The sequence below is a fragment of the Platalea leucorodia genome, assembly GCF_965183815.1.
Source record: "Platalea leucorodia genome assembly, chromosome: 12".
NCBI classification, from domain to species: domain Eukaryota; kingdom Metazoa; phylum Chordata; class Aves; order Pelecaniformes; family Threskiornithidae; genus Platalea; species Platalea leucorodia.
In genome coordinates, this window is record NC_138834.1 from 3,928,517 (window position 1) to 3,954,464 (window position 25,948).

Below are 25,948 nucleotides of genomic sequence, written 5' to 3' on the forward strand. Positions count from 1 at the left end.
TTTCTGCAGGGATGTTTCTTGACTGAAATCAGATATTTTTGGCCAGGCTCCTACCGTGCTGGCAAGCAGGGAGAGTTTGCTGATGTATATATGCAGTGTGTACTTTGTACATCACTTCCATAGAAGAAAGTGAGTTGCTGTCTATGGCCCTTGGCCCAAACAAAGAATAAGGCTGCAGCCTGCCTTTGTATTACTCATTTTGCATAGCAGTTTTCTGGTGGTTGTTTTTGGCTGTTTTTTTGTTGTTTTTTTTTTTTTAATTTTTCTCCTTAAACTACATCTCTAAGTTCTTACTTTCTCATCTTGGAAAGTACAATGTTTCACAAATTACAGTACACAGAAGGAAACTAGACTTCAGCTGTTTTGAGCTTCCCAGTGAGCATTTCTTGTAGTGCCATTACTGAGGCTGTTATCTGAAAAATAGCTCTATTAAATGAAGAGCTTTGATATGTAGGAAGAAAATTATCTGATATTTCTTTCCATGTTAAATTATTGTACTGATGCACATTGAGGAGGGACTGTGTTTTTCTTGCAGCAAGAACAGTTAGGTGTTCATAGGACCAAACATTTTCTTAACAGGAAGATGTTATTAAAAGTTGCTCTACAAAATATTTTGTTCTTTGTCATTACGCGCTACAGCTAATGTAACAGTTACAGGGGAAAGGCAGACTGTTATCTCACAAAGTTTGCTCTGCAGCAGGCTTTAGGTGGCTGAAGGAGGAGGACAGCAGAGCGTGATGTAGGTGCGGGTGAGCGAGGGATGTGCCACCGCTGGCACCGCTGCGGGAGAGCAGCACCCGGTGCCGTGTCAGGGCTGGGGAGCCCCTTCGAGGCGGGGAGCCTTGCTTCAGCCCGAGCGCAAGACTGCCGTGCTTGCAGGGAACAGGACCAAGGGGGTTTTCCTTGCCTGACATTTTCTTCCAGTTGCCTTAGGCGAGTCCCTCTCGGTGTGCCGGCTTTTGTGGGGACTCCTGTCAGGCACCTGCGCGTTGCTGACGGCTGAGCTGAGCCCCAGAGCAGCACTGCAATTGCACGAGGCAGCGAGTGCTGGACTTGAGACTCTTCAGGGCCTGGGTTTGTAGGGCCTGCTCCTTTCATGTGTCTAGTCTGTTGATAGACAAGAAAATAAGTTTGATTTCAGAAGTTCCTTTGATTTCAGCTGCTGTGGATTCAAAGAGAAATAGACTCATAGACCTCATATAAATAATAGACTCATAGAGGTGACTTTCTTGAAGTCATGGAGCAAATGCTACCCTTTACTGTCCATGGAAATCCTCCTAAGTGGCTACTCTGATCCGAATAAGTTCTGCTCTTAAGATGGCAGAGCACAGCATGAGTTATTTTATTTTGCAGCACAAATGTATCCTGTATTGAGTGTCTGAGGCAGGCAATTCAGTAAGTGTAAATAATAACTGATTTTGACAGAAGCGCCTTGTACACTGGAGACCCTTCAGACAAGCAGAGAGTAGCTTTCACACATTTTTTTCCAGCTACATTGTAGACCAGGATGCAGAAAGCCAGATTTGTGACACTCCGGGAGATTCCTGCTCCCCTACTGGAAAAAAAGAAAAGACCGCACTGCTTCACTGGTGTGGCTTTTTGTCTGTGACAAATGCATTGACATGACTTTTTCTGTGATTATTAATTGTCCTTAATGGATTTGAAAGGGAGGAGGTTCCTTAACAGTATTATGGAAAGAAGCAGGAACTACACTGTGGCCGAGAGGAGGTATAAGGATAGATATAAGGATCTGTATGAGGTAATATATCCTGGCTCTGCAGCTGTGCTGTAGAATGAAATGCTGTACTCTCCCCTGCAAAATATGAGTGAGTGAGTGATGCAAATTCCATCTACTGTGGGGCAATCTCTGTTTTTAAGTGGGGAGGGTCGCTCCTGAGGATGACATAAGCAGTGAAAGAAAAAAGGACAAGACAGGAGATATAATACATACCATGCACATACAGGGAATAAAACCAGCTCTGCACGTTTAATCATTACTGACACAAATGTGGGGGGTCACCATCCGACCTCCCCTCTGGCCCTGGGGCTCTGGGTCCGCACGCCTGGCAATGCAGCGCACTGCGGAAACCCGCTTCGGGTGCTGCTGAACCCCGTCCAGGCCTGCTGCAGGAAGGGGCGGTGGGGTTTGGGGCTGACCTTGTAGCGGCTGGAAGGCTCAGGGGCGCTCGGTGAGAAAGGCTCTGTGGCGCGGTGCTGTGCCACACGCTTGCTGGCTCAGGGCACGCGGGAGGTGGGTGGGAATGGCTGCGCTTAGATGGGATCTGCTGCCGATGCGTGGGCAGTCGGTGCGTCGGGGGGGGCCGATGAAAGTGGATACGGGAAGGTATTGCTGGGAACTGCACCCACCGTCAGAGCCTCCCCAGCTGGTCGGGGCAAGTTAAAGCCGCAAAATGCTTTCTGCAGTGCTTTGTACAGCAGACTTTGCTGCAAAGACCCACTGAAGCTAACGGGTGTATCATCTGTTCAAAACTTTCTTCTGTTCAGTGGATATTCATGCGTGTCTCTATAAGCACCATATTCAAAAGGTGAATAAGCCAAGGAGATTTGTCTGTCAGCATTACCAGAGCACCGATCAACTCATTCTGGATGTGAGATCTTCAGATATGGCTCTTTCACACCAGCGTGATGATTTAGTCTGTTAGTTGCTGGTGTTACCAACATTTTACTCAAACTGTTTTCTTCTCCACACAATGTACATCTGCATGGTGAGACCTCTGCGTACTGTTTGCCCTACACAGAAGTTTTGACATCTTTAATGAACTTTTCTTTTTCAGACTGTGATTGAACACTGTTCCTAACAACCGATTAGCAGTAAAGGCTTAGGCAAGCTGCTTAGAGAGTTCCCGACATTAAACTAATTTTTTGCCAGGTGATAATCAGTCACTAGTTTTGATATCCCCTTAGTTTGAAGGTATAAGAAATTATTTATAACATCACCAAATAATGGGTAGTCTGGCTTTTAAGAACTAATTCTGGGGGACCTTTTGCATGCTGTCTGTTGACTTGCTGGTATTAGCAGGCAATATTGAGCAGCCTTTTAGGCATATAGAAACAGAAGGCTGAAAAATATCCCCTGTCATGGGGTTGATACGTAAACTTGCCGTGTATTCTATTGACCACACATCTGATATTTTAATGCATAATATGCGATCTAAATGCACGATGTTCAGCTTACCAATTGTGAAACGTAGTCCACAGACTTTTTTTATTGTATGATTATGTCCTTTGCTGCTGCTACAGAAAGCCGCCTGTGCGAATATTCACAGATGCTAAGCCTCAGAGCCTGAAGCCTCCCACGCAGTCATCAACAGAGAGTATGAACGTCCCATGGGTCAGTATGAGGACCGAGCGTTGCCCTTTTTCCTCTATGAACACATGTCCATATATCCCCCCCTCCCTTTTTTTTTTTTCTTTTGGAGATGGTAAAATATGACAAATTAGTGATACGTGACTGGCTAAGTGAGAAGACGTGCTCACGTTTAGTTGACCTGTTCAGACTCTGAAACAAAAATGCCAGAAAGAAACATGCTATAGGCATCATAATATGAATTTTAAGTTGTCAAAATCCTAGTATATAAGGCCTAGATTTTCCAAGGAGCATTCGATCTTTGCTGCTTAGTTTGAGACACTTTGGGAGGGTAAAAATTTTGTTTTGTTTTTTTGTGTGTTGTCCTCCAGAATATTATCAGCACAAACGAAAACTTAAGGCTTTTGCAGTGACAGAGTTGCTCATTGTGCTTTGATTTTTTTGTTGTTGTTGTTTTTTTGTTTTTTGCGCCTTGAACTGTTTTATGCAGTAGTCCATGTTTGTAACTGGAGATAAGCAAATGCTTAGCTTGGAGCATGCTTAAAGGAACACGTGCAATGCCCAATCAAGCCTGCTTTTGTACAGTAACCGCAGAAAATAACATGGGGAGAGAAAATTTCAGTTGTCTTTGGTACAGGTAAATCAGACAGCCTGAAACTGCTCTGTTGGGAGTTACCCGTAGCAAATTAGCAACTGGCCACGGAAGCTGTTCGGTCAAGATGCACTGAACAATGCCTAAAGGCCGCCCGTAGGACTCAATATTTCTGTCGTGTGTCAGCACCTGGTGAATATGCTGTCAGTGGTACATTTAGTCTTGTAATCACCCTTGACAAGATGAAATATGGCCTCTGAATTCCAAGAACATATGGGATTATTGAGAAAGAAAATTGTGTGAACAAGGGCAATTATAGCAGTAACTATCCATGACATACTACACTGAGTCATCCAAGCATAACATAGATATAATGAAAATATTTTTGAAGGCAAACATGATGTAAACCAGTGCCAAAATTATCTGATTTATTATTCTGTCGTGAATGATAAATGTTAAAAATACCCTCTACATTTCACTTAATAGCAAGAAAGCATTCTTTTATGTATGCCTTGCTACATGATTTGGAGGGATACAAAGGGAGGAAGGTTTCTTTGTGATGGGTATTAAAAGATGATGAAACACCTATCTCATCTAAATTCCAAACTTTAATTTTTCAGGATATAATTGCTCTTGTTATTCTTCATCACATAATTCCCCTCCTGTTTAACTTCCCATCATTACCCCACCACATCTACACAGCTATGCAACATAGAGGAGGCAGTTGGCAGCCTATTAATCATAATAGAACTAGCGTTAACCTTGAAAACATGTCATCTACAGGATTGCACCCCTATGATGATAAGCTTTTGGAGCTATTTGTTCTTTGAGATGTAACATTTCTGGAGTTACATTAGCATTTTTCAGATAAAAGTGTAGTAGTAATAAAGTTTGAATACAATATGCATTAGTTAAAAAACAATTACGATTTTTATAACGCACTTCCTAATGACCCAGTGCCCTGCTATGGAGTGAAACTAGGCCTAAAGCCAAAGTTTCAGTCTCTGAGCCACTGAAGGGAGGCCCGAACCTTGTGCTGGTTTCGGCACCGGCTGTATTAAACCCCAGAAGATCGCTTTCTGCTAGAAAGGCCACGAGCTGGCTGTCCCGAAGGGACGGAGGCATCCCACCCATTTGATGCTGCTCTGGGGCATCATCAAAGTAATTCCCCGCTGTCGCTCTGCTGCAGCGTAGGCGGCAGGCGGCCCTGCCAGCCCTGCTTCGCACGCAGGGATGCTCCCGTGGGTACAATAGGAATGCAGCCACAATAAGGGCATCTCTGCAGCTGTTAGAAAAAGGTAAAGTGGGGACATCTCTGTCCTAATACTGTAGCAATTAACAGATGCTTTCCATGGTAATGGACACCGCGGGGCATAAATACGTAACGCAGCGGCTGGGGGGACAGGGCCAAGGTTGGGGCCACGCGTACAATGCTCCAGTCCTCAGCACTGGAGCCAGCAACAGGTGAAAGAACCAAAATTGTGGTGTAGCATTAGTGTTTGATAACAAATGCTCTGTTTGTCAACTGTGAGTTTCAAAGCACTTACCGAAGAGGATGGTATCTTTATCTTCTTTTCACTGATGGGATAAACACGCAGTCAGGAAAAGTTACTTGCTGAAGGTCACGCAGCAGAGTAACAGCAGAGCGATGACAAAACCCCTGGCATTTCTGAAACACCATCCTTTCGGACCATGCCTCTGCTCCCAGGCATCCGAAACTTGGCCGGTTGGTGGCGGTTGGTAGTCGCTACAGTTACTTGGCTGCAGGAGAGTGCGAAATGCCGTGGAAAGTTACTTGTTGCATGTGCACCCCTCTTCTGTCCAGCAAATTCTGTCCCCAACCACAGAAAATAGTGGAGAAGAAGATGCAGGTGTGGTCATGGGAAGAGACTTACTTCTGAAAGATGTATATATATATATTTTTAACATATATATGTATTTATACGTGTAAAAAGTGTGTGTGTACCTAAATGTAAGCACGTGTGTGTATGTCACACACAATGCTATATTCAGAGATCTGGTAGAATGACTTTCCCCTCTAAGTCTGAGACGGAATCGGTTTGTCATAGCCATTAGTGTAATTTTCTCACCTAGGAACTGACCTTGACCAGGTTGCTGGTAGTAGTTGGGTTAGAAGAAATAATCTGGGGGAGCTGCTTCATAAAATAAGCTCCTTTCTTAAAGGGGAGGAAATGACTTTCCTCAGTATGTTCTGTGGGTATAAGCTTGAATACAAAAACATTGTCTGCGCATTACCTAGGCACACCTGACGTGCGTAGTAGGACTTCTCGTATGAGTAAAGCTCTGCTTGTTTAATCACAGTAGTACTCGTAGGGAGCCATAATTGTTATGCTGTTGTTTATAACCCATGTCAAAAGAATAATTTGAACAAATACAAAGTTCTTTTAGGAAATTAAGATTTCTTATTTATTTGGGGGAAAAAAAACAACAAAACTAAATTATTTTAGTACTTACTGGCAAAGTCATTCTTGCTACATTACTTATTTTAAAACTCACATCTCATTCAATTAAGATTTCATACCATTGACAAAATGATGCTGTCCTGAAAAAAAATATTGCAATAGCTGCTATATACAAGCCCATAAATAAACTGCAAGATTTTCAGGCTTCAAAAGACTGAGGACAGGAAGAGATTGTTTAAAGATTGATTTGAGCATTTCTTATTCAGTACATTTGCTGCATTCAGTAACAAAAAAAATACATTGAATCAAACAAAAAGAATGGACTTAGATGGCGACGGAACACATTTGTACTTTGTGGTTTTTTACTAGTTTTTCAAAACCAGAAGAAACCCCATCGCCAAGCTAGTATTATAAATACAGCGTTCTAGCTTCCAGCCTCACGTGACATAAACAACAAGAGAAACTGCTTCATCGCAAGTAACATTCAAAAGCTAAATCATGGGATGCAGGTTATCCACAGTGGATCTCAGTAGATAGCGGGTAATAAATGCTCCCTCAGTATATAATACATCTATGTCACATTCTAAAGTATAAAACCACAAACATTCTCATGCTCTTCTCATTTTTGGTGAACAATTTTAAAATATGGTATACCTGGATGAAAAACAGATTTCGCCCTTCATACTACCATCATTCGGTACTGTCATTTGTACGTCGCTTGTTTTTTTGAACTGGACCTTGCGTAGTGACACAGGTGACCCACATACATCAGCACAGGAGGAAATACAGGCAGAGAAACTTGTGTAGAAGGGAATATTCTTAAAAATTAAGAATTTTTTTTTTAAAATGCTTTTATATGTCCTCTGGTTCATTCACACAACTGTGCTATAATACAGTGATCAGAAGAGAAACAATCAAGGAGGGTTTCCATCTATATCCATGGTCACAGTGTAAAAAAAAAACAAAAACAAAAACAAAAAAACCCAAAAAAAACCCACAACAAAACCCCACATGCTCCAGTATAAAAAATATGCTTAAATATGTTGTCTGCACACAATACAAACACTGAACTCTGTTATCACAGTACTGTTCTGTTACAATCTATCTCCTCCATACATTCCAAGGGCTCCTTCTACTGTGTCTTCTGGGGAAAAACCCAATCATTCTCAGGCCAAGAAAAACCCATATATTTGTACAGCTGAAGACAGTCCAATGCAGAAGAGGCTAGGAAAAGGCCATACAGAAAAGCCAAAATGAAGGCATAGCCATACAGATATTTAGCTTTTACTGACCTGCCTTGTAGAGTCAGCTCTCAGCAACTTGGGTTATTTAGCAATAGGAAGCACAGGATTAGAAGCCTATGTATTTCGTGCATGTATATGTGTGATATGCAGTATGTCACATTCTGCTCTGTTCTGGTGAAACTAAGATAATTGCTGTAGAATGTTTTAATTCGTAGCCACAGACAAACTCGGGTGGACTGTGGGGATTGCAGTTTGGTGACCGTACCAACAAGTCTTGGCCGGGACGGGGAGAAGGCACAGGAGGTGGAAAAGATTGGGCCAAACTGAAGCAGGTCATTTTTTCTTAGTGCAGGAAGGAGACATGGAGAAAACTTGTTTTGGATTAATCAAAAATGAAATGCATCGATGTTTTCTAAACTTTCAACTCCATTTCTTTTGGATGAAACACTTCACTATATTCAGTCCTAATTGACAAATGTTTCCTGTTCCCTAAAGATCAATTTACTTTTATTTTCTTTTTCACAAATTTACTATCCAATAAACAATTTCCACCTGTACATCAGAGTGCAAATACCTTTTCTCTTGGAAATCAATAGCAGGTATCTTGCTAGATTCACTGGTACCAGAAACGGTCTGAGCTGCTGAAGATACAAACCTTTAATTAAGGGGGAAAAAAAAAAAAAAAACAAACACAAAACCTCTTAGCAAAAAATGAGATTGCAGATTTGCATATATCTCTGCTTTTGTAGTATTTTGATAGCCCAGTGTATTAGGAAAGCTAATTTCCGTGGTAATTCCTGCAGACCAGTACACCTGGTGTGTTAGGGAGACAGCGACCGCAAACAGGGAGGAGTTGGGGATACAGAGGCATGGCTGCAACGCCGTTCTGCGGAGGGGGCCTCATCTTTGGAGATGGCTCGGGAGCCCCTGGCTGCTGGGTAAACCCTAGAGCAAGACACAGATTTAGGGGCTCTGAGCACCTCCGGGGCTTACAGTTGGCTTTACCCCCAGCTGGAAAGGTGCATCGTTGGCGCAGCCGAGATCGCACTCCCTTGTGCTCCAAACATCGCTTCTGAGAACCTACAAAACACTGGTCAAAAGAAAAATTACAGTGTTTTTACCTCCTTAAAGATACTTCATAGCAGTACTAAAGCGGAAGCTATTAAGTGCTGAGCAGAGTTTAAAACCACAAAAGACTCCGCAGAAGACCTATTTAAAAGATGTCTGTAGGTAACAATACATAGACTTATTTGTAGTCTGGCTGTCTTCACAGTATATCATTGTGTTACATTTTTGTGGTTGCAATTCAGTGTCTCGATTTGACCGGTAAAAGGAGAAAGATAAGTCACAGTGCCAGGTTTTGATTTCCAAAGCTACAGCGCATTTGCGAAATGCACTTGATGGACAGTTGCTGATTGCATCCAAAAGCTTCAGGCAAAGCAACGCAAATACTGCGTATTGCAGTATGTCCGCAGACACAAATCAGCGATAGGAATGCTGTGGACTGCTGTAGGACAACCTTAGCCATTTCTGCCTTTTAGAGATACGATGTAAACAGGACTATGTAAAATACTAATAGGCCACGTATAGAAGTATTACATGTTACGTACGCTGTTTATCAGCATGGAGACATAGGCGTACATTGGCTTTGCTAATTCCGTGGCCATGCTGGGAGCTGAGTAGCTGGAATCTGCTTCTCCCTCAAGTCCTGCCTTCCCTGTAGCATTTAAATTAATCACCACACTGTATTTTGAATAAGCTTCACTTCAATAATTGGATTCTGTAAGGTAATAAATGTAAACAGAGAGGGCACAGCAAGACCAGAATAGCCCCGTTACAACATCACAATGGGAAGCATTTCATTTTAGAGCATAAAAATCCGTCTTTCCAGAGGTATGTTGCCTTTCCTCAGTTCTGGGAGCTGGAATGATTCAGATAGCAATAAGCCCTTTTTGCGTACCTAGTGTTTTCATCATTGCTGACAAAACCATCCAGTGTATATTTGTGCTAGTTATTTTTACAGATATTGCTAACAGCCAAGTGGTAGAATGTGTTACAGTTTCGAAGGCAAGCATATGAGGGCTAGTTACTTAACAAAACCATATGGCAATTTCCAATTTATTAGGCAGCAATTAAAAAAGCAGTTTTCTGCTGGTATTAACAGTGAGAAAAAACTGGTGGACACTGTGTCAGAGGTCCTGAATGTATGGCTTGGTTTTCACTGAGAAGCTGGCATTACTGTCAGACTGCTGATAAATCAATGCGGTTGGCTGAATTGGTGCTTTTATCCCAGGTGTTCAGCTTTGTGGGGGTTGTGCCTGGCCTGTTCCCAGTCATCTGGAAAACACAATAATATTGAAACTAGATTTATTTATTTTGCTAAACCACTCTTGTCTGGATGAAATAAAAGCTTGAAAGCATCTATTTACATTACAGTGTTGTCACAGCATCTTGAGAGCATATGCTATAAAGGATTTTTAAACAGTTATTGCCAGGATCTAAGGTGATTGGCAGCGATCACTTAATAATACCTATCACTTCAGAAGTCTGGTTCTTTATAAAAACAAATGTCTTTTGCCTCAAGACAATTTAAAGAGAGCTAGAAAAGCATATTGACGTGTCGATTTATTTAAGATTTTATTCCTCAGGCTTAAATGTAAAAATGACGTATCAAAAAGCCATCATCATCAGACAAATACATTGCCAAAATGCTGCTTGAATGCGTGATATGAAGTCCATTACAACTGGTGGGGACAGTCTCGGTGAACCATACTCCAGAGTTCATAAACCTTTGTTTACTTTTATTTGATAGTTTACCAGAAAGTAGAATTTTGTCCTTTGCTTTCAAAACAGATATTGCAGCTGCAACTTAATACTTGCTGATTCCACCTGTCTACACCATGCATTAGGTTAGGTACTAAAAATACCCTCGTGCCGCCTTGTGTCCTGTTCTTTCTAACAGAATTTAATGTGGACCGCTTTCAAGTACAATAGGGGAAAAAAAAAAAGGAAGGAGGAATACTCACAATGTCTGAATTGAAGGGTTTCACATTGATGTTGCGAGTTGAACTACTGGTAAGGGACCAGACCTTGGTTTTGTGCTTAAAGGCAGCTCGAACCTTTGGGAAAAAAAACGAAACCAGATAAAAGATTTCTTTTGAAAAAGTTGTGTTTATTTTTGCAGGTGCAGCCTACAATCATTTCCCCATTAGCCTGCCTCCGTATTAACGTCACTGTACTAAAAACCAACAAACAATCCGCCCCTACATTTTTCTTTATATTTATGGTCTTATTTTAAAATTTAACTTTACTCATCAAGTACCCATACTTTAAATACAAAGCACTGTATAACCTCCCTTATGTCTCATTTCATTGGTGACATTTTCATGTTACCTGGGTTGTCCCATCCTCCTAGATGTCCAAGGTATGACTGTATTACCATTCATCTTGTTAAAAATAAAAAATAATAAAAGCAAAAAAACCAAAGCTGCAGGGCATATAAGCCTACATCCCCAGTATTTGCAGTTCTGGTTTGAAAGATTTCCTAGGGTGCCATTGTATTGATTCTCAGCAGCTCGCTGGGACACTTTCACATTTTCTGACTAAATGTGCAGCCCCAGGCTGGACCACAAGCTCCCCTGTTCGGGCAGGCTCTCCCTGGCCCTCCCGCAGCCCTGGTGGTACTCGGATGCCACGAGGACATAAGCTAGCTTTTGAAAACTGGAATTTTTTAAAGATATTGGATAAAATTCCCTATAGATGTAGGAAGATTCTGCACCAAGGTGAAAATAATCGGCTGCATAAGGAAAAGACGGTAACAGTCATTCTTCAGGCAAGTAGGTGAGATTTATCAAGGCTTAGTGGCTGGAAGTGATTGACCAGTGTTACGCTGTTGTGGTAAAGAACATGTCAGGAGGAGCATAGTCTGCAGAACACACCAAGTACTCCTTCCTCCTTATTCCACACTGGTATGGCCTCAGCTACGCTGCCGTGTCCAGCATCCCAGGAAAAACAGGGACCAGCTGGAGACAGCCCTGAAGAGAGCAGTGAGGATGATCACAGGTCAAGCAAACACACGTTACGAGAAGCTCGGGTTGTTTAATCAAAAGAGGAGACTGGAGGAAGACAAGGATAAGTCTTACAGTCTTCCCTTTCCTGCGGAGAGGAAAGGAATTACCTACTCTTTATACGCATAGTAGCTAGACCAGGAAATAAGCAGCTCAAACTGCAGTACGAAAGGTGACAACGGCAATTTAGGAGTGGCAGTAGTGAGGCACAGAGCCAGATTGCTGGGGGAGGTCGAGGGGCTTCAATGGCTGAGCTGTCGGGGTGACGCTGGGGCCTTGGACGTGTGCTGCGGGAGAGGCTGCTCAGGTCCATCACACCCCTTCTCCTGTGCTCCCTTCTAACGCGTGCGCATTTCTTGTCCAGGCCCGCTGGGAATAAAGCTCTTTTTTACCCAACCACTTGGAAATATCTGCAGATTTCGCTTTACAATATCCAAGTTTTACTTCTGTGGTAAGAATGAAATTCTCAAGAAGAATTCTTGCAGTTTAGCTGAAGAAGTATTTTAGATGTGCACAGAATACGACGGAGCCAATAAGCCCTGCTCTCCAAAAATGACAGTTCACATTAGCTATATATGAACTGGTTTTTAAGGATAAAAATTCTGAGAAGTTTCTGAATTTAATTCTTCATGAGGTTCCTGGAAAAATGGCAGCAATTCAAATATTTGTATTTGATGGAAGGCATTTGAAGCTTGACAGCAGGAAGAAAGCTTTCTGAGCCTGGGGGAGAATAGAATAAGGAAATATTTTTCCTCCTTACCTTTAACCTGCCTAACTTCAGTTGATTTCAATAAAGATCGAGAATTTCACAGTCAGTCCTGACGCTCCAAACTGATTGTAGCAAAGATCATATCAATGCTCTAAGACTGAATAGGTTGGGCAAATATTAATAAATAATAACGTCTCCACAGAAGAGCTGGAGTGCTGCTGTTGCACGGGACGAAGCGGCAGGCTGTGGGGCAGGGCTACTGAGCAGCGCCCAGAAGAGCGAGCTATGGGAGAATCGGCGCTGTGGGGGTATACGTTGAGTAGTACCACTCGGCAGCACGCTGGAAATGGTTTTCATAAGAAACTTTCGTTATCAGGAATAGATGCTGCTGAACACTTTCTGCTCTCTGCCATGGAAGGAGAGGATGCTGCAAGCTCTAGGCCCAGCAGAGATGGGCTCCACCAGCCCCATTTACATCAGCCTTGCCTTGGCTGCTCTAAGACAGCAAGAATGCAAAAAGATGCCTCTTGGTCCACTATGAAAACCTGAACTTTCCGCCAAGAAAAATACCTGGAATGTGTTCTACGCTGTTTGGTTTCCCATTAAGGATTGCATGAGCAACTTTCAAAAGTATGTTTTGCTGAGAATAATATTTATTTCCCTTTCTGGAACTGCAGATGTAACAAAGCCAGAGGCCCCCCAGCGGGGGCTGCCGGGGGGTCCTGCTCCCGCCGTTCCAGCATCCTCCCGTAGCAGCACAGCCCGTGCCCTGCTCAGCCCCTCCAGCCCTCGGGACTGCTTCTGCCCTTAGTCTTGAGCTGCCTTCTCTTACCTTTTTTTTTTTTTTTTAAAACTTTTCTTATGTTAAATAAAATAAATGTCAAGCATGAGTCAAAATGCCACAAATTCACTAACAGTCAGGTATTAATTGAAAGAAAATCAGTGGCATAGCAGGCAACGATAACAGAGAAAGTATTTTCTTGTTTTATACTCATGTTACTTGAATTCGGTAACACCAAATTTGTTAACACCATTTGGTTACGTACCTCTGAATTCAGAAGACAGTGAAACAGGAACATGAAAAATCCCTGAAAAGAGATAAAAGGGAGAAGGGTGAAGACTGACCGTGAAGAAAGAAATACAATAATGTATTTCTCACAGTACCGTATAAAGCAGGTATTGAGTAGCTTGAGATCTATATATAGTGAAGAGCAGGACAAATTGTGCCCCAAGTTAAACTGGAGGAACCTGCAGCATTAGGTTCCTGTGAGGCTTGCCTGGGCCTTTTCCTGTCAAACGGCACCTCCTAAACTTCGGGGTGCTGAAGGAGACACCTGGCTGAAAAGAAGCAGGAATCCTGTTTCTTTCTGGATTGGTGTCTTATGACGACGAGGGTCTGATTGCCTGCATGCAAGAGTCGCGTGCTGCTTTCTGCAGCTTGCAGAACAGCTCCGCTCTTCGCCTTATGCCGCACCACTGCCACAAACTTCTGTTGGCTTTCATTTAGTCTCAGTAATGAAGCCTCAAACTGACACTGAAAAATTGTTGTGGTATTTCGACTAAAGAATCTTGCCTGTGGTACCTGGTGCTGGAAGAACGGATTTCATTTCTCAAGCTCACGGTCTCATTTATTTAATTATTGCTACTGGAAACACTAAGGAGTGGGATGAAAGTTCTGTTCATACAGAGACTAAACAATTGCCAGCGCTGTATGGTCAGCACAGACTTAAAAGACAGAGGAAGGAACATAGAAAAAAAATCAAATGAACACAAGCATGTGAAAACATTACTAATGATCCATTTATTGGATCTCAGCAGCAGTTTAGTAGCCATAAACTTTCCCACCAGGCACTTACTTGTAGTGAATTGAAAACAGCAAATATATACTGAAATACTAATGCGTGGGCATTGACAGACAAAATCCCAAAGATCCACGAGCTTCCCAAGATTGGTAAGAGAACAGCGACGGCTTTAGCTGTTAGTCTGAAAGAGAAAACAAAAATAGGAAATGTGATGAGACAGTTAAACTCCCTGCTGCGGGGGCTGGAATTTGTTTATCAGTTATGTCCTGGCAGCAAGGCAGCGTGTGTATGACTCTCTTGGCCATAAAATTCTTTTAATGGGCAAGTCTCTTAATTAGTCATTCCTCAACTATGAAAATGGGGATAACAGACACCTTCGGTGTCACGTGGGATAAATACAGATTGAGAGTCAGTAACTGAGGGTGCAGGGGAGGAGATGGCGAGATGGTCCTCTAACTACGGCAGCCGTATCTTCAGTTTGCAGTGAAGTACCATCATTTTGTCAGCGAGGAATCAAGTGTAAGAGTCAAAAACACAGGGCAGAAACTGAGAACAAAGGCAGCATCATATGGAAAAACTAAAACTCCTGTACAGTATATCCAAAATACATTTGCTCAGCACTGTAGTTGAGTCAAGACAACACAATATTTCTCTTACAGAAAGTGATTTGGGATTTTTAATCACCACAAATGGGAAGAAACACGATGTACCTCTGCAAAATGCAAATCCTTTAACACCGCAGTATTATTCTGCTACCACCCTGCTTGTTCAGAGTTGATTCAGAGAAATGTATGCCAAATATTGAAATAGCTTGTGTTTCTTGGAGGTCCCTTCTGATACATATTCGTTCTGCTTAGCTTGGAGGACTTGGCAGAATTTCAGTAAAAGGTGATACACAGCTGAAAAGCTAACAGCTCTGAGAAAATAAGAGGGATTTTTGGGTTTGCCTTAATGAGCTATGCTAATATGTTTGTTACAGTGGTAGAGAAAAGAAATTGTGGTATACCAGAGAATTAAATGGAAACGGAAAGTTTTCTGCAGCAGCTGAATTCTGTGGACCAAATTTTATATAAAGAGGAACTTTTATACAAAGCGAACCACAGAGAAAACAAAGGCATGGCATTTAGAATTGTTAAGATCGCAGTTACGTCTCTTCAGCGTATTCATAGCCGCCTACATTAAAGACCAGAGAACCGCGCACTTCCTCCAGGGAGCTCATGGCCGTCAGCTGCAGCAGGAGTTCAGGGCAGCCAGAGCGCAGGGAGCTCAGGAGCGGGCAGAGGTACTGGCAATTCTTGCATCTGTTTTCAGCTTTGATGTAAACATCGCCGATATCTCTCTCTGCAACTGCATACCACTCGGCCACTTCCAAGAAAGACAGGCACAACTGACGGAATTTAACACACAAAGATTATTGCTTATCCCACACAATTGTCTTCTCCTTACGAAGCCCTCAGAGCATCATCTCTGATTCACGCTAATGAATTGCTCTAAAGAATTGCACTTCTGTGTCTGCGTATACTCTGTAATACAGACTTCGAGAGTGTCGTCGTAATAGCCCTACAGAGTGTTTCTAGTGTAATCACGTTAAAAAAGGAAGACAACTGGATTACTCTATGGAAGTCCTTGCTACAGGATGCTATGGACATCTAAAAAGGATCCTGTAGACTCACGGAAGATGGCTCTGTTGTGGATTGCTAACTGTGACAGTTCAGATGCAGCCGCTTGTGCAGGATGTCCCTGATCTCGTGTGCGCTGGAAGGTGGGAGTATGTGCTTGGCCTTTATAGCAGGGATAGAGGGTTGGAGGGACCCCCAGTCCATCTGGCTTTATCCGATGGACGAGTCTTTCTGTTCTTAGCCTAATCCATCTGGCTTTTTGATTAAAACAATAAACACCTCCACAGTTCGTTTTCACATTAGTTTGACCTGGTAAAGGCTGGTGTAAAATAGAGCAGGGCCAGGTGACCAAAAATAGAGCTCAGAAGTCATCACTCACTCTTTCCCAGTCAGTGCTATACATCTAGTTCACAGCACCGGGCAACCCAAAAGCATTCGTGATGTCTGTCCGCTCTGTAATCACCCAAACCCCCCTGAATCCCACAGGGCAAAACATTCTTGCTGTCAAGGCACTACTAACTAGACAGCCCAGTGCAATTTTCCCTGTCAGGGATGAATAGATGTCAAACCTTTGCACACCCAGGCACCACGTTTTCAGTGGCAGCTATCAAAGGACGAACTCTTCCTCCTGGGCAGCCGACTGCAATTTTGCTGGTACAAGACAGAAAGCACAACGAAGAGAGCCGTCCCCATGTGGAACGTCCTGAACCAGCAAGGCAGGCAGATCTCATCCCTACTCACCACAGCATTTATAAACACTTAACTCCTGGCGTAGCCCGCGGGATTTAAGCACATGCTTACAATTAAATATATGTTTAAAATATTTCAGTGAATTGTGTCTATGGTACAATTACAGATAAAGAAGCCAAGAGGGCAGCAAGGGGAACAGCGGTTGTGAGAAACTAAAAGTCAGTCAATGCTTGCTAAAGCTACATTTTTCAGAAATTAGCAGATTTCTATTTAGCTGGAAACGTATGCAAGAGAGAAAGTTGTTTTAGGGAGATTAATGTCCTACTTGTGCCTTTTACCCTCGTACAGATTAAAGTACAAGTTCAGGAGAGAAGTGCGTAGAGCTGCATGACAAGAGACCACTTGTAATTACAACAAACATAAAACAAATGAGAATTTTGTACAACACAATTCAATGAAGAAATCGCTTAATTAAACTTAGAGACAAGACATGTTGTTCATTTCCGTCACCTGAGCACGCGCTGCCTTACATCCTTGATTAAAGTGTACGTTGAAGTACTGCACAGGCTTCAGGTTTATCGGGAAATCTGGGGTGGGGAAGAATCTGGAATCTTTTTTTTTTCCCCCTGTATTGATTCATATCTTTATGTCCTTGGCCATGAATATTGCTGCACAATTCAATTTAATTCTGCAAAGAGTTTATTCAGCCAGAAAATGAAGGAATACCTTAAACCTTGAGCTCACTATTTGATTAAAACATGCATTTTAAAAGATACAGCTTTAAAACAACTGATACAAGTTTATTTTCATGAATCAAGGATGTTTGGCGCTTTTTTCTCTGTTAAGATTAAAGTTCATCACCTCAGCTCTAACGTAAGGCGTGCTCCATCGGGGAGCAGCCAGCAGAGCACCTCTTGCAGCGCACTTTGTGCAGAGAGCCCCGCATCATCTCCGAGAGCCCTTGTGCCTGCAGGGAGGCCTCTGTGCAGGACTCGGGGCCGGCGGGGGGACAGGCGAACGCCTGGAGGATGGAGTAGGTACATTCAGATTCTGTGATGGTTTAGATGTCCTCTCTAACCTGATACGGCAGGTGATTAGTATGCCCAGCACAGCTACACTTGTAAAACTGTCTTCATTACAAACCACCCTTTTTTTTCTCTTTTGTTCTCACACTCTCAATTTTTATAAAGTTTGCAGTTTGGAATATAATTTTCCCCAGCTGGTTTGTTGCCAAAAATAAGTTTTCATTATTTCTTTTTGAGTCAGAGCATAAAAAGCTTCATGTGTAATTTGTAGTTGAGGGCAGAGCAGAGTTAGGTACTTGATTTCAACGTTTTCAAAATCATTCTTACAGTTTGGATTTTCAGGAGCCTTTGACATTAAAAAATACATAAGGCATTTGTAAAGTAAGGTATTAATAAAGACTGCTAACTATTAAGCACAACATGTGCAGCAGAAATACATAACCAAAAATGAAAACAAAATACAGACATGTAGGATTTCTCATGCAAATGTATTCATGCACATCCATTTACAAGAGCAGCCATATGAAGGTAAAATTCATTTGAGACTATCTAAGGGTCAGCTCTGCATATGTATCACTTAAATCTCATTAAGTCTTTTTTTTTGCTTAATTATTGCATAGCTTTCTATGCTTGCATGCTCTGAATTTCACCCTATGTATGAAATTATTAGTTCAAGGTGTTTATGAGCTTTACTCACCAAGCAAAGGACTCAGCTCTAATGTTCCTGGTCCTCTTACTTTCTTTCACTTACCCCTCCCCTTCCCATCCTTCTTTCCTTTTGTCTTTGAACTTTAAAAAAGAAAAATACTAAATGTAAAATGCTGCGTCAGAACACCATTAAGGTGGCAAGGTTAAAAAAATATTAGAAATACAAAAGTTAATGTTCACTAGGCACATGAATTCTGACTCGCTGCACATACTCTATTTTTTTTATTCCCATTTTTCTTTGCTACATGAATATTTTAGTAGATTAGTTCTAGTACGCTAAGATATAGAGTGCAATCAAATACATGTTATGTTTGGAGAAGGAATACTGCATGACTTAAACTGTGCAACCTTAAAAAAAAAAAGCCACTACCATCGCTTGAGCTTTCTATCATCTATGAAATCAGTGACATGAAGGAGCGATACTTTGGGGCAGCGGCAGGTCTTACTTTGCAGATATTGAGGTCCAGCCCCACTAGGACTTTATAAACCTCGCCAAAATCTTTCTTTGTCCTTGTGCCCTAATGTGTCAGAAAACAGAACGGCCATTGCCTTACAAAGGACCCTCTAAATTTCTCCTGTGTGCCCTTCCCATGCTCTGGCCTTTGAAATTAGAAGCAACCTGACAGCCTGTTTCTCACGTACACTTTTAAAAGCTCAGATATTGTTACTCTTCTGCAGTCTAATAGCATTAAGTTTGGTGAGCTTTTTATCTCTCTGCATCTATATACACGGAATGATCAGTCCTGGAATTAATTAATTAATTAGGAGCAAAGCAAAACCAGCACAAAAGATTTTTTTTTCCCCCCTCCTTTCTATTGTTTCCTTTTGCCAATATATTTTTTTAAAGTACGTACCTGTTATTATTTCATAATATAGACAACTTCTGGAAAATACAAAAATATCTTGAGCGTGACTGCAGTTTTCTACCCAATGTATATGGAATAGCCTTTGGGATAGCACTAGCTGTACGTAGCCTGTCTGTCAGTTCGGTCTATGGTTAGGGTTGTTGCTCACTCTGCCCCAACGCTAACGGTCTCTTCGGCTGGGCTGCAGAGGCTTCTGAAGCACCACTCCCCAAGAACCACCTGGGCACGACTTGATTTCGTTCAGATTTGCACGCCTGTTCACTGCAGAAAGCAAGCAGCAATGAATCAGCGCTGCGCGGCGCCCCGTCCTCTGCCGCCGCTGCTGGTCCTTGCGAGCTCATACACAGCCCCGCTCAGCTCAGCCCTCCTGCACGAATCCCGGTGGCGGGGGGCAGGGGGGAGTCCTCTGGAAGTCCTTAGCAAATTTTCCTGATACACTTCTTGCAAGAACAGCCTTGACTTTATTCACTAATTGTTAATCAGGCTGTCCATTTAACACGCACTCACCCTTTAAATCTCCTGTTGAAAAAGTATCTTTCTTCCCCTTTCCTGTTCTTACAGTTCCAAGTCTAATTCCTGAGAAGTAAACCTTGCTCACCAGAGATCTTCCACTCCAGATTTCTTCAGTTGGCTTTGTTTGGTTGCTTGTGCTTTAGCATTCACTTCAGTGCAGGACTTTGATATTTTCTGTACCTCTGCTCAGCCGGAGACGGACTGCTAGCCAGCGTTGTACGCCAGCTGAGATCCTGACGTGTGCACTGGTCAGGCAACACGGGAAGGGAGGTCTTCTGAGTTGGATAATTATCATAGCTGTATTGAAGTCCTGGTGTGCAAGAAGTACAGGTTGCAGCACTTCTGAGATGTATTTTCATTACCAACATCATATAAAGTCATTGCACTGTTACTGAAGTTACTAGGAACATTTTTCCAAGAGCAGTGTTGGGCCTTATAGTTTTATTGTATTTGCAATTGGTTTGGAACAGCTCTACTCAATTGAGATTGCTCCCTTCCCCTTACTTAATCTCTGCCCTTTTCTGCTATTGCCCTGAGCACTGTCGATATCTTACACTGATGCAGAACGACTACACTGACAGCTACAAGAAAGAAATTTCACTGCTTGCAGAAAAAAAACCTTTATTACTTCTCTGAAGGGGACCCCTAATTCACAAATCTATTTGATCGGTTATACATGGAGCACTAATCCTTTTAAGACTTCCGACATCCACTTTTCAGTCATGATGCCTGCTGAAGTAAGAACTTAATTCAGACCCATAAGCCAAGATTATATAATAATTGGAGGAAACACTGCCTAAAAAAAGTAAAAACCCTTCACAACAATTCACCGAAATTGTTACCCTGACAAACAGGCCTTTTAACGAAAATGCCTCTCTTCTTTCTTAAACTCTTCACTAGCCACTGTCAGCAATATCCTTTGTGCTTTATATAAAAATAAATAAATCCCCAAACCGGCAACTAACATTTCAGACTAATGCTGGGAAAAGTTGAATTTAGCTTCAGTTTCCCATTTGTTACAAGCAGTGTTCGCTAACCTCGAGGCTGCAAAGCTGCTGGGAAACCACTTGCTGCAATTGTGACTGCGAATGAAAATGGTTTTCGTTCAGGCTGAGGAGCGCTTCCAGCGCACACCTTCCCTGCTCCGCTGACCAGCGCTCGGGCTCTCGTTCCTGCTGATGCCTGAGGAACAGCAGTTCTGCCCGCGGCGCTCGGCAGCGCTGTGTGCTGCCGCTGCTCAGTTTGCAACCTGATTCTCCAAGGAGCAAAACCAATACTAAGCGATTCAGGTGGTGAGTTGCCACCAACATCAAACAAGACAAATGGAAGAATACTGATAACAGCTCCTCTTTTTTAGTGAACTAGGCAATGAACACCAATGAAATCATACCCAACAGTCTTCGGGGCTGATCCAGAGCCCCTGGTGTCATTTGGAGTCTACAGGATCCAGCTCCATTTCACTCCTCCATAAAAAACAACCAGGTCTCAGTAGTGCCCTGGTGGTGTAAGCAGCTCAGCAGAGTAGCCAAAGCACAGGCTTGAGAGTCAGATCCCTCAGGACCCCTTCTAACTTAGCAACCAATTCACTCCGTAAGTGACACTGAGAGTAGATGTTGGGGTTTTTTTCAAAATGAAATTAATCTCTGACCTCTGCTAGACATCCCGATCTAACGAGTAGAGCTCTCGTCTCAGAAAGCACAGACACGGATTTTAATTCTGCTCCTGCTACCGAGCAGTAGCTCATGAACTCCTGCAAATACACATGCACTTTTTTCTCCTCCTACACTTCGTCTTAGCTACATAGATGATAAGGCTGATGGCACAAGGAATGTCTTTTAATTAGCACATACACAGTTCCTAGCCTAATCTCAGGTGATTTCTAGGCACAACTATAATAAATTTAAAAAAAAAAAAAAAAAAAAGAGACAAAACCACTGGTAACTGCAGTTGCCATTTCCCATGTTCCCAAACGTTATTTTCCCTTTTAAAGTGATGTTGTGAAACTGAATAAGAAATATTTACGGACATTTCAGATCATTGCTTTCTGGTGGGTGCCATTTATAATCCAGGGAAGAGGCTGCTAGTCAAAAGTATTGTAGCTATGAAAAAAAAAAAAAATCTAGGCTGCAACAACAACGAAATTCAGATTGATTTGTATCACGAGAGTGGGAAGGGGGTGGCATTGCTCCTTTTCTGTTATGCTTAGCGTACAACACCCAGCCCTCTCCCCACTGACCCCCACAAGAAGGCAGGGGCTGCCAAAGCAGTGCTCCTCCTCCTACGTTTTCCAAAAAGCTAAAGCTGCCTTTAGTAGATAGAGCATTTGCCCAGAATATAGGAGGCCTGGGCTCAAACCACTCTTCTGCCTAAGGGACTGCAGTTCTCTTTTTTTCCAGAGGAGCATCTTGACTCCCTGCTTGATGCTCATTCTTGCCTAGTGACCCTGTTCCGCTTAGATTAAGTAATTAAATATTCACTGGGTCAGAGAGAGAGGTGTACTCCACAGATGAGTCGTGAGGCACTCCTCTGAGAGAGAAGAGTCCTACCTAATCCTTGCTTTATTAATATTTCTTATTAAATATTCAGTGGAGCAGGGACTGAAATCCAAGCCTCCCTTCAAACCCCCATCAAGCCTGACAAAATAAGGGCCGTGACCAGAAATGGAGGTACCTTAAGTATTTTAATGCTGAGGAGGCAATTCCAGGGGCTGGCAGCATTGACTTCTGACTTCAGCCCCTAACCAGGGATTTAGGAATCCGCACCTTGCTAAGGCCTCCCACAGATCAAGTCCCATGTCACCTCCATCACTTCCTGATCCTAAAACTACAAAAGAAAAAAAAACGCTTCCCAAAGAAAGTAATTAAGTACTTCACTAAAACATGTCCTTCTCCTTGTCTTTAATGCAAGCTATTAAAAGACTATAGAGAATTAAAACGTAATGTCCTTGCAAGCTGAATTTTCAGTGGTTACAATTTTCCTAGGGGAACTGAATTTGCAGTGGGATTTTTCCATTCTCTTTCTAAAATTCTGTTCCCCAACATTTTTTGACACTAATTCTCTCATTCCACTGCTGCTGTGACAGCATTCTCTGCTTCTCGATCCCCAAGCCCAAGGTTAGAGCTAATTTTCCACTGAACTTTGCCATTGAGTCATCAAAGAAAATAATAAGAGCTTATTCTCACAGTAGAAGAATGTTCCACCTCCAACCAAGCAGTATTAATAATTGGAGATACGGTACCTGCACCGAGAGGCCTTGGACCACAGGATACCCAGTTGTACGTGTATTTGTTCCCAGGAGACACCCAAAAGCTTCTCTGTTCGTAGTAGAAGTTGTCGTTTTTAAAAGGTGACTGGGAGCTTTTGCTAGTGAATAGTTTTGTTGCATATTTGTACTTTAATCTCCGAAGATTGTGTCTCTCTGTGCTTCCTTTCACGCTCTGCTTCTACCGAAGCATCACTTGAACCTCAGCAACAGCCCAGTGTAACAGAATCTGTTTTCTCTTCTCCCGTAACAACCTCTAAAAGAAGCCGCAGTATAACTACTTCCAGTTAGACGATCGCTTAAGCTCTGCCGAGTACCATCATGGGCGAGCAATGATACAATCCTTTTGTGTGCAATCGTTTCTAAGAAATTCACAATCGATGGTGCATTTCTTTAAGATCCAGGTAGACTAAGGGGTTGATTGGTTGTTGCAGTCACAAGTTAAATTTTTTGGAAGTCCAAAAAATGTGGCTGCTGAAAGTTTTTTGGGAGATTCCGGTAATGGGCGACGGAACAAATTTCCCAGCAGTTGGTATTGACAACCACGGCCAGAAGCCAAAATAATCACATCCTCAGAAAACCATGTGGAAAATGAAAGCAACTTAAAAGAAAAAGGAACAGAACAAGCCCTGATCCTTACAATAGTGAAGATTTATGGATTTCTTGAACACAACTGTTCACTTACTTCCCTATTTCTTGCGGTGTTTGGTTCTTCCTTAAAAGCTGATTCTGGAGTTACTTTAAAAGAAGTAAGGGGGGGGGGGGGGAAAGACAAGAAAATATTACCCACTTCCACTTCATGGGTTCTTTAATAGTGTGACAAAAGCAGATCGACTGGGACGTCTGGAGGGATTAATTTGTTGTTTTAAAAAGAAGATAAATTGCAATGTTCTAATGGGTCGGGTCTTTTTTATATAGGGTGCTATTATTAAGCATCGGTTTGTTTCCAGAGGTGGAGCAGTCCTCTCGTTTTTTCAGTTTGCACCTTACAGAGCAAGCACCCAAGGAAAGAGCGGCACTCTTTTCTCACAAGCAGACAACAAAAACTACGCAGGAGGGTTTGGGTTTCTCCATGTCCAGTTGGCCGTGATCTAGTCCTGGGTTGAAAAAGGTTATGGTATTATTTCTGTTTCTAAACCAGACAAAGATACCAAATAATGAATTGCCCAATATGACCGTAAAGTTAGTTATAGGAGCAACATATTAATAGGATAATCAAACCTTGGCTGCTCTGGATGCTCTGCATATGTGAAAACAGATGTTCCTTCAGACTCCCCCCTTCTCCTAGGAGGGACCTGGTGCCTAGCTCTGCGTTGGACTCGGCCCAGGAGAAGGAATTTGTTACGACAGCTTATTCCCAGAAAACTCATTACCTGTCTCTTCCAAGGACAAGGCAATGGAAATGCTCCAAAGGGCTAGATCCTGCCTGTGGGTGCCAGATGGACCAGGCTAGATGTCATCTACTTCTTTTCTCCAACATTTGCACCTAATTATTTCTTCCACTACAGTCTCCATTGCTTTGCCCATTTTCAAAGCTCCCAGCGCAGGACTTCTTCCTTCTCACGACAGCTTTCTGTATAGACTATCCCTAGGTATATTGTCAGTGTGAGGCATGGATCTACATCAGCCCAACTCTTACTATTTTTAATTGGCTAAATCTCTGCAAGTCATCTTGAAACAATATAGTGAAAATTAGTCTTATTGTGCTATTTACAGCCATCTCAATCTTTTTTATAGTTATTATATCATGCAGTGGAACTCTTTGTTTTCCCGGCAGTAAACCAAGATGACAGACCCAGTGCTAATAAAGAGGGACTGTCAAATTACAGAAGTTATGAAAAGGACCTCATAGCGTTCGCTTTCCTTTGCATAACAGGAGATTTGAGGGAAGAATTCACATGACGGGAATACTGATATGAAAGGGCACAGCTTGTTCAGAAAGGACATGCAGGGAAAAAGAAAGGGTATATCAAAAACACAGACCTGCTCAGAGAGCCAGAAACTATAGGCAGACAGACCTTTCAGAAATTTCTGTGTAAAAATAAAGGCAAAGGGAACGGGAACAGTATGGCAGCATACGTCTGTTTTAGCTTGCTAGACCAGGATGCTAATGTGGATGAGGCCTTTTTTTTCCCTAAACATCTCAGAAGTTGTCCAAAAGCACAGGATTAGGTGTTAACATGGAACTAGCTTCATTTAATTAATGATAATGAAATACAGTTTATAAAACTGTTTTTTTAAGACTTATAAAACTGCAGCCAGTGATGTAACGCCATTACAATTTTTTTTTCTCCTTACTCTGGGATGTCAAACCCGAAACATCCCACGTTAAAAATCTCAAGTAGCCCCTACTTTGTGCTCCATCATGTTGGGGTTTGGGCATCAGATTCCAAGAAAAATGTGGTCCTCTGGGAAGACTCTGGAGGCAAGCAACGAAAATGGTTGGTAATCTAGAAAACGTGGCCTGTCAGAAGTGGGACAAGTTTTGAGTATAGAAGTTTGCAGGGAAAGAAACTAACTGTTGTCCACTGGGGAAGGGCAGGCTCTTGTTTGTCCTTCCTTAAACTGTCCTTGCGCAAACATCAAGCTTTTAAGAGAAGCCATTAGGAAGAAAACTTCCTGGGGAGACTCAAATTTCCGTCACCAGAGGCTTTTACCAGTATAAGTGACTGTGGTTTAGACACAATTCAAAATGGTCAGGAGCAATTACACAGCCAGTTACCACTGTTCAGCTGACAAGCGGCAACCGACTTCGTAGCTTGGTAGTCCTGTAGCTTGGTAGTCCTGTATGGCTGGGAACACCCAGAAAAAGCAGCCTCACAGAGATGGGGGTTATTGGAAATCTATAGATTTGGCAAATGTTTCTGGCGCTTAGCTTGAAGTCAGCAGGGCTCATGGTTTAATTCAGGATGACAAAGTAACAGTCGCATCAGCACATACACAAAATTTCTGTGGAATAACATTCCCCCCCCCCCCAGGAGCTGAACTCTGAAAATGATCCCTTGACCTAAACAGTCTCAGTGACCCTTAATTATGCAATGATATCAACAGAAAGATCGCTCCCATTTCCATGGCAACGGTACCAGCGAACAGCCAAGCT

At 42.5% G+C, this 25,948-nt stretch overlaps 1 protein-coding gene across 1 annotated transcript in view; it reads right to left on the minus strand.

The window, feature by feature from the left end:
- Positions 1 to 9,783: 9,783 nt before the first annotated feature.
- The window catches only part of ADGRD1 (adhesion G protein-coupled receptor D1), a gene marked incomplete at its 5' end in the record, with an annotated part of 159,647 nt that continues 143,482 nt past the window's right edge, over positions 9,784 to 25,948 (minus strand). Inside the window, 4 exons of the mRNA XM_082325460.1 lie at positions 9,784 to 9,924; positions 10,614 to 10,706; positions 13,410 to 13,451; positions 14,220 to 14,346. Of these exons, the coding sequence (XP_082181586.1) occupies positions 9,829 to 9,924; positions 10,614 to 10,706; positions 13,410 to 13,451; positions 14,220 to 14,346 (358 nt within the window). The 3' untranslated portion in view covers positions 9,784 to 9,828. The remainder of the gene's footprint in view (positions 9,925 to 10,613; positions 10,707 to 13,409; positions 13,452 to 14,219; positions 14,347 to 25,948) is intronic.